Source organism: Gambusia affinis, linkage group LG22 (assembly GCF_019740435.1).
Source record: "Gambusia affinis linkage group LG22, SWU_Gaff_1.0, whole genome shotgun sequence".
Classification (NCBI taxonomy): domain Eukaryota; kingdom Metazoa; phylum Chordata; class Actinopteri; order Cyprinodontiformes; family Poeciliidae; genus Gambusia; species Gambusia affinis.
In genome coordinates, this window is record NC_057889.1 from 14,061,138 (window position 1) to 14,069,559 (window position 8,422).

At 37.8% G+C, this 8,422-nt stretch overlaps 1 protein-coding gene across 1 annotated transcript; it reads left to right on the forward strand.

Moving 5' to 3' along the window:
* Positions 1–3,451: 3,451 nt before the first annotated feature.
* LOC122824915 (C-C motif chemokine 4-like) lies at positions 3,452–4,403 on the forward strand. Its single transcript, XM_044105812.1, has 3 exons — positions 3,452–3,661; positions 3,870–3,981; positions 4,144–4,403. The coding sequence occupies exons 1-3, from the start codon at positions 3,583–3,585 to the stop codon at positions 4,271–4,273; spliced, it is 321 nt and encodes a 106-aa protein (XP_043961747.1). The 5' UTR covers positions 3,452–3,582; the 3' UTR covers positions 4,274–4,403.
* Positions 4,404–8,422: the final 4,019 nt, after the last annotated feature.

Sequence of the window (8,422 nt, forward strand, 5' to 3'; positions counted from 1 at the left end):
TTGTTAACTTTGCTCTGAACTAGAGCAACACTTTAATTTGCAAAGCTTTACTTTGTTACTTTCAAAGATTTTTGTACTCATTTTTTCAGTAGCGTGTATATTTCATACCAGTTTAATTTTAGGACTGAGGCTAAGGCCAAAGGATTTCTTTTTAGCAGTCACCGATTATGCACCTACAGCCCACACACCTGACTAAATGCCAACTGTTCAGCCTCTAAGGTTAGTTAGGCCTACTGTACATAGCTGCATTTTGCATTGACTTTGTTGGGGTTTTTTTACACAAGCATGTAGATGCATCGTACCCCTGCCTCTGTTGCAAACCACAGGTTTCCGTTTGAGTAAGCAGATGAGGAATTTATGCTGAAGTCAGTCTCCTGTTGGGTTTTTTTTTTTTTTGGTCTCTACAGGTTTGTAAAAAAAAACTTAAATGAAATGTTTTCTCGATAGTCTGAAATAAAGAAGCACAAATAATTTAGTCATTAATTTAATTATTAATGCTTCTTAACAACCAAGTTAAAACTAACAAGGAATGAGGGGAACGTAGATAAAATATTCATCTCAAACCAAAAACTAAATTATTTGTCTCAAAAAAAAAAAAAAAAACAGGACTACAATTTCTGTGATTTACTACACACTTACAAATAATTTGTAACCAATGTCAGACATCCTGTGTCTCCGTGGTTTTTCTTCAAATTGATATGAAATAGTTTAGGTGTATAACTAATTGGCCCCGTTTTCCATTTAGAAAACGGAAGATAGGGCCTTATAAAATTGTTTAAGCATTTTAAAGTGCTTCACATTTTGTCGCGTTAGAATCTCAAACTTTAATATGTATGTTGTTATCAAAATGAAAGGTTTTGGTTGACATGCGAAAAGCTGTGTGCAGTGGAAACACTAAATCTGGACATCACCTTGAACCCACCATTGTCATGGTGAAACATGTTGGTGGCATCACCACAGATATGGCCTTTACTTGTTGGTACATTTCCTAATTTTCTGCATTTTACTTGTGGGTATTAGAGTGATGGGGGGTTGAATAAAGTAGAATAGACTTTATAAATAATCAATAATCCATCCATTTCAGAATTATGCAACACTTTTTGTTGGGAAATTTCCTAAGTACCAATTAAATTACTTACGGTTAATGGTTGAAATATGTCAGCAGCTGAGTATTTATTTTCTAGATAAATAATAGTCTTTTTTTTTTAAAGCTGTGCAAAGCAGAAAAAATACTCATCATATAGTTGTACCACTGCAAACATCTTAATCTCAACAAACCTATATGGTCGATATGGAAAACCCCTGAAACGTGTATCAGTGGTGTGAGTAATTGTGCCAGAGGAAATTCAATTAAATCAATTCTTTTTTACAATGGGATTTCTCTGCCCTAAGTAGATATACTCTAATCAACAGTTATGGAAATATTTTAGTGTGACATCTTTACTGGGTGTGTCAATAAAGTTGATGTGTAAAGCATTAAAAGTTTTTAAATACAATCCCATCCATCCATACTTTGAGGATATTGTACTCTGTAGAGGATGAATATCTCCTTGAAGACATCATCAACTTTAATTTGAATCTAAGCTCTGAGATCAGTTTCTTCCATGGAGCAGATGAGAGCTGGAACGAAATAGCAGAGGTTGAAAGTTTGTCGAGACGGGCGACCGTCTACGCTTCGTTGAGGCTGAGAGACAACAGGAAGGCAGAAATGGCAATTACCTACATACACGGAAAGTAACGGGAGTGAAGAGGTGATCGATGCATCACGGGACGTCCCCCATTCACCTAAACCAGCGTAACTAAAAGGACATCTCAGGATCTTCCATTAACTCTACAGTGTTAAAAATAGGGAAGGTGATTATACACCCAACCAAAACTGAAGCTGGTTCTTTTGACAAAGGGAATTCAATATGTGTAGAAGTCATTATTTTACTGTGAGAGACTCTGGTGATCCGCAGTCTAAGAATAACGGTCTTGGTTGAGGTAATATAGAACCTTGGGAACCTTAAAATATGACAGTTTGGTCATAAGAAGTTTTAAATGCTAGAAATCCAATTAAAATTTATATTCCATTAATAATTTGAGAAATATAATCTCAGCTGTCAAAACCCCTCAAAACTCCTGTCTCATAAACCAGAGCATGACCTTCTTCGCAACAGAAATTTAAGCTGGATTTGGTATGCTAGCTAATAACCACGATGTCTACTGTCGGCCCGTCACATCCTGTCATCTCTCTGCTTTCGAACGTGTTAGAAAAAATTTCACCACGCATTGTGGTTAAAAAAAGCGATGTAGCATCTCCCCTCATGAAATACCCTGAAATATTTCTGCACCACAATCAGCATGTGCTCAAAGCACACCTGATGCAAGTAGAACAGCAACGAACCAGCAAAAAAGGTTGGAATGTAAAGGGCATTGGGAACGCATTAGTGCCCCTTTTAACTTTCTTATCATATTGTCACTTTCCTAACACAAACTTCTATGTTTTGTATTCTTATATTATATTTTTATAATGAAAAATGGTATGCATTAGCACTTAAACATGATGGAGTGCAATAAGTTGTATCAGGTGTAATTCAAGCTCAAAGCAGGAACCAATGAAAGTAAGAAACAGATGGGAGACGGGCTGGAGAGAATTACAAAGATTTTTCTAAGGACAGCAGGGAACCACGGTGACAGCCATTACTCTAAAACTAAAGAAAACATGGAGAGAGTGTTGAGAGTTTGGTTTTCAACAACATCTGAAGCCCTGCAGGCCTCAGTTAGTGTTAGTGTTTATGAATAACAAGAAATTTGAGCGAAATCACATCATACTAGCAGTCAGGGGGTAGTAGTATGGTGGTCCGGGGTCATCCTGCTGCTTCAGGACCTGGATAACTTACATGAGGTAATCCTGAAGGAGATCATCCAGACAGTAGGACAATGACTCAAAGCACAACAGAAGCCCCATCTATGAACGGCTGATTTAAAATGAAAGTACTCTTTTCATCTGACCAGCATGTTTCGCTTGCTTTGGAGTGGTCCACCCAGTCCAAAGAAACTTTTATTACTGAATATCAGCATTTTCTGTTCAAATTGACCTTTGTTTTTCTTTCTTTGACATTGAAGTTCACCGTGGGCGAAAGCGAACCATTAACGTGAGTAGTAACAGGTGGGGAAGATGCAAGCCACCGTGCATCTGCACATGCTGCACAGACATGCAAATGCTAAAGCATAAATGCATTCACACTTACAGGCACATAAATGCCTGCATACCCGAAACTGAGATGATGCGGCGTTCTCAGTTTCAAAGAACTTGCCTGAAACCCACATCGCCCTCTCCCCCCCCTTTTTTTTTTAACCCTCGTCCTTTTTCCCTTTTGAGAAATGTTGACCACATGACCGCAGTTTTATTTTTTTTCTTTGGTGCTTTTTTTTTTTCTTTTTTTTTTTTGCAGGTAAGGTATTGTCATGGAACCTGTTCTTCTGCAAATACACACACATGTGAGGTGCAACGCAATAAAAAGGGACTCGGAGTGGAGCAGAAACACAGACAACTCAGCCAGACCTGCAAGCACACCTGAGAGACACCAGACGACAGACATGGCGATGATGAAGAACTCCGCAATCATGGCGACCTGCCTTCTGCTTCTGTCATCCCTCGCTCTTCAGTCTTATGCCAGTAAGATCACCAGTTTTTGCAACTAAACTCTGTCATCATTTGTTAACATATTTGCGACAACAAGAGAACTTAATCTTTATCCTGGTTGAATTATTTTTGTCCCAATGTGTCTCGACGATGATGCCATTACTTTTCCAGGGGGAATTATTGTTCTAGGTTCTATTTTTGCATGCAAAGTACATTTTTTATTTACACCAATCTTTTTTAGGTTCCTTCGGCCCAGATGAATGCTGTTTCAAGTTCTTTCCGAAGCGGCTGCAAAAGTCAGCAGTGGTGGACTTCAAATTCACAGATGCTCTTTGTCCCATGGAGGGTGTGCTGTAAGTATCTTTAGATGTCAGGAAACACTTTTAAGTTGAATCCAAGTAGTTTATTATTACTTTTTTTATGTGCCTAACGAAAAAACAAATGCTTTCAGCATTCACATGGCTTTCAACAAACAATGAGAAACGAATCAGCCTCTTTCCTCGTCTCTGTTGCAGTTTTACAATGAAAGCTGGTAAAGAGATCTGTGTCGACCCAACTCAGCAGTGGGTGAAGAAGATCATTAAAACCAAGGAGAGGAACCAGACCAAAGGAGTGACCAACTCCACCATCACACTGTCCCAGTAACCCTGCCGACCCCGACCTCTGACTGAGCCACGTCAAAGTGCTGGTGGAGATATTTATCTTAAGCTCTCTCTACCTGTGCACTGACAGTTCTATTAATATCTATATCTATATATTTTTCAATAAATGCAAAAATCCCTGAGATGACTTGTGTTTTTGTTGTGTTAACTGTCAAACCAGTGGTTACATTTTTAAATAAGGAATTAGGAACTGACAAGCAAAGAAACACAAACAATCTATTTTTATAAACTGGTTTATTATCTTAAACCGACAAACCAAAGGGTGATGAAGGTCCTCCACTTCAATTAATTTCAATTCAGTTTGCTTATTTGTTTCTGATTTACAACAAATGTAACGTCGAAAAACTCTGCGAGACGTTCAGGAGCAATTCATGCCCATTTATATTTAAATTAATCCTGTAAAATACACCACATCACAATTAATTGCACACTTTTCAGTTCCATCTACTGCTTAACACTGCTCAGTTATATTCAGTTTATATTGCCAATCAGGGAACAGTTATCTCCAGTACCATCTGGCCTGATGGAAGTTTAACCCTTCCTGAACCAAACTGTAAGCCTTGCTTAATAACAAATACACCAATATATGTGAGATGTATAATTCGTTTTATGCTCAGAAAGATAGAAACTCTGCCTTCCTCTGATTCACACCATAAAGCATCAAAGTTCCTGTGGTTTCTGGTTGATGAAACCAGAGGAAGTTGTTATCTAAACCACAAAGATTTGACCCAAAAAACTGTTTCTTTCTTCTTTTTTTTTTGTTAGTTTGTTTTTTTTGTTATTGTTGTTGTTTGCTTTGGTTTCATACACTTCCATACCAAACAAGTTGAGTGGTTTGGGAAAACGTGCATGCGTGAATATTATTTAGTTCTCTGTGTTTTATTATCCTTGTGAGTCATCATTACTTTTAGCAACTCTGCGTGTGTTTGCAGTGTCTTTCCAGCAGGGGTCGCTCTTTTGTCTTGTTCTGAAATGTTTCAAATCAGTCGCCACCAGAACGGTTATACTGATCAGAGTGGACAGCATCATAATTAGATTTGCTTAAAATCTCATTTCCAAGCATGACCTTTTGTCAAGGGTAATTTTATGAGCATTCTTACCAGACGGGACTGTAATAAAACACGAGCGCACAGTCAGTGCTGCAGGCAACTCACTGCAAGCAATTATTCTCATTTCAGTTAAAAATGTAAAACTTACCAATTTCAAATGTAATTTTGTCTGATTTAGTCAATAAATTTAAGATAAATAAAAACAAAATAAGCAAAAAAGAAAATCTCTTTTAAGCCCTAGACGTCAGCACAGCAGACGTCAACTGATCGTGGACCCAGATTTTTATTTTTATGCTACACTGATTCCTCCAAGCAAGCTCTGGAAAGAAGCTTTACTGGCTCCACTTGTGACCTATCAGAGGAGATGCTCTGATTAGACTTTGGAGGACCTGCTGCATGGATTTACATAGTAATTAGATCGAAAACAAGGGAGAGACGGAGTGGCTTGAGTGCCTCTTGTTTGCAGTTGTGAAGATTCTTTTCGAAACACAGAGAGAACGAAACAGAACAATAAATGTACGACATTTTAGGAAAGATGCTCACAAATCTTACATTAAAGTCAAAGCTAACATAACTCATGTTTCAATGGATTTATTTCCCTCAGAAAGCTCCACTCTGATGATTTTGTAGAGGTGTCCTATTAAATTTACATAAAACTGAGCAGCTCAGTGACTGCATGACCTACCTGTGGCAGAAGGAAATTAGGACAAGCAGAAGTGGACTGCCTGAGGTTTTCATTCTCTTTTCACAGCCGCTGTTGTTGGTTGGAAAATATACGCAGAGTAAGAACAAATCTGTGTAAAATGGTCCCCAATCATGTTGCTTACTGAGAAAATAGTTTGTGGTTAAAGTAACTGGAATGGGAATTTCCATTTGCTTTTAAAGTCAGTTTAGCCATTAAGAAATCCAGAATTTTGTGAGACAAAAATACAGACAAACCCACAGGCAAAAAAAGTTTTTCAAATTGTATTTCTTTTCATTTGTGTCATTTAATGACAGAATTGACTTCAACTGATGGTGTCAATGCTCGTTAGAAATGAGGAGAGAAATCAACTTTTCAAGCAAAGGACAAAATACTGAAATAAGTTAATGAGAATAAATGTTTTTTGCTTTTTCTGCCATGTGTTTATATCCCACTGTGGCGTGAACTCTAGAAATTGCAGTTTAAATAAAAAATATATTAATAAAATAATCTGGTTCTTATTGATCACAAGTTTTCAATGTCTAACTTTTCTCTCTTCTTTTGTACATTTTGTCTCATTCTGCCCATAAATTTTAATGTGTTGTATTGGTATTGGGAAGGTAATAATTCATAATTTTCAAAGAGCAAAGCAGACAAGGCAAAGTAAAAAATAAAAAATAAAATGGTGGAGAACTTAAAAGCAAGATGAAATAAGATCACAAGCTTTGGACACAATGTCTAAGTTTAGTCATTCAAAAATGAAAAAAAATGTTGCTCAACTTCTTTAACTTACAGGTCAAGAGGAACATCAATGACAGAAGCAGCCAAGAGGTAACTCTGGAAGAGCTGCAGAGATCTACAGCTCAGGTGGGAAAATCTGTCCACTGAATGACTATTCATGTAGTTTAAAGAAAAGCTATTGCTGAAAACGGTTTGGCACAAGCCATGTAGGTCATAGAGCAAATGGAAGAATGTGCTCTGGCCAGTGAGACTAAAACTGAACATTTTCGCAAACATGCAAAACACATCATGTGGCTAAAAGCTAACAGTAGACATTCCCCAGGGCACATTATCTCCACAGGGGAAAAGGGTGATTGCAGCGTTACACAATAATCACGTCTGCAAAACATTGTAATGCTTCTTTACTTTCCAGAAGAAAAAAAAAACATTCATCAGGTCAAATTTACTGTTGCAAAGTTACATTTTATTGCTTATTTCATTTGACTTAAGACAAATGACTTAGTAATTCAGCAACTTGAAGTGAGAAAACTGCACGTATTTCATATGTGCCTTTCCTGAAGGTTTGTGCTGCTTCATCCTCTGAGTAAAAGAATGAATGTTCATTATAGCAGAAGCAGAAAGAAAACCAGTCTCCTGTATTACCCTTGAAGAGGGAACTCATGTGGTGTTGTGGGCAAGTAGAAGACATAAAGGAGACAGGAAAACAGCAAGTCAAACCATAAGATACAGTCAAAAATGGTAAAAGAGAGAGTTTGTGATGTCTACAGTTTCTGAGGCACAGACATGTAAAAATAACCAGAATGTGATGTCAGCTTTTCCTGACAGATGGGATCAACATAAATTAGGTCTTGTGTGAACCAAACAGGGCTGGGGGGGGGAGGGGCGTTGTCTGTGAGTTCTCAGCAGTAAAAGGAGGAAGTCAAAAGAGATAGTAGAAACAGACACACACACATATCCATGGACTCTCAATTAACTGCTTGTTATGATGCTTGCAAGGTAATTTCACCATAAACCACTGTGGTCACATCTTGGTTTCTCAAATATTACAAGCAGAGCTTTAATGTAGCAATTATTGTTTGACTTTCTCCAACCCATTCCCATAATAATAAGCACAGGAAGCCTATAGCTTGGCAATCGAACAGAGTTTGAATCCAGATAGGTTAGAGCCCTGTGCTTATTTGCATAATAACAGAGCAAAACCTGTTTGTGTTCCATATTCTATACCGATTTAGCAAAATTAAGCATGGGATTCAAAGTGAAATTATAGGAGAGAGAGAGAGAGAGAGAAAGAGAGAAGGGATAACCAAAAACTCAAGATCGATATCTTCTGTATAATTACCTACAGCTTCGTCGTTGCTTGGAAACCAAACAGAGAAGAGAGAGGGGGAAGGAGATGAAGATGATGAGAAGGACAGAGACACTGTTACAAAGCCTGAAACTAATTCCTGGGTTGAGATGATTTCCACTCTCTCTGCTACTTGTGTTTAAATAGAGCTTTGGATGACAGATGAGGAGGTGAAAAAGTGGGGGAGTCGAAATGAAAGTCGAACATGGAGTTAAAAGGAGTTACAGGGTGAAGAAACGGAGACGTGCGTCTTATATGTGGGAGAGTGGAAGCATGAATAATTACTGAGATATTGACATTGGACGTCTCTTCATC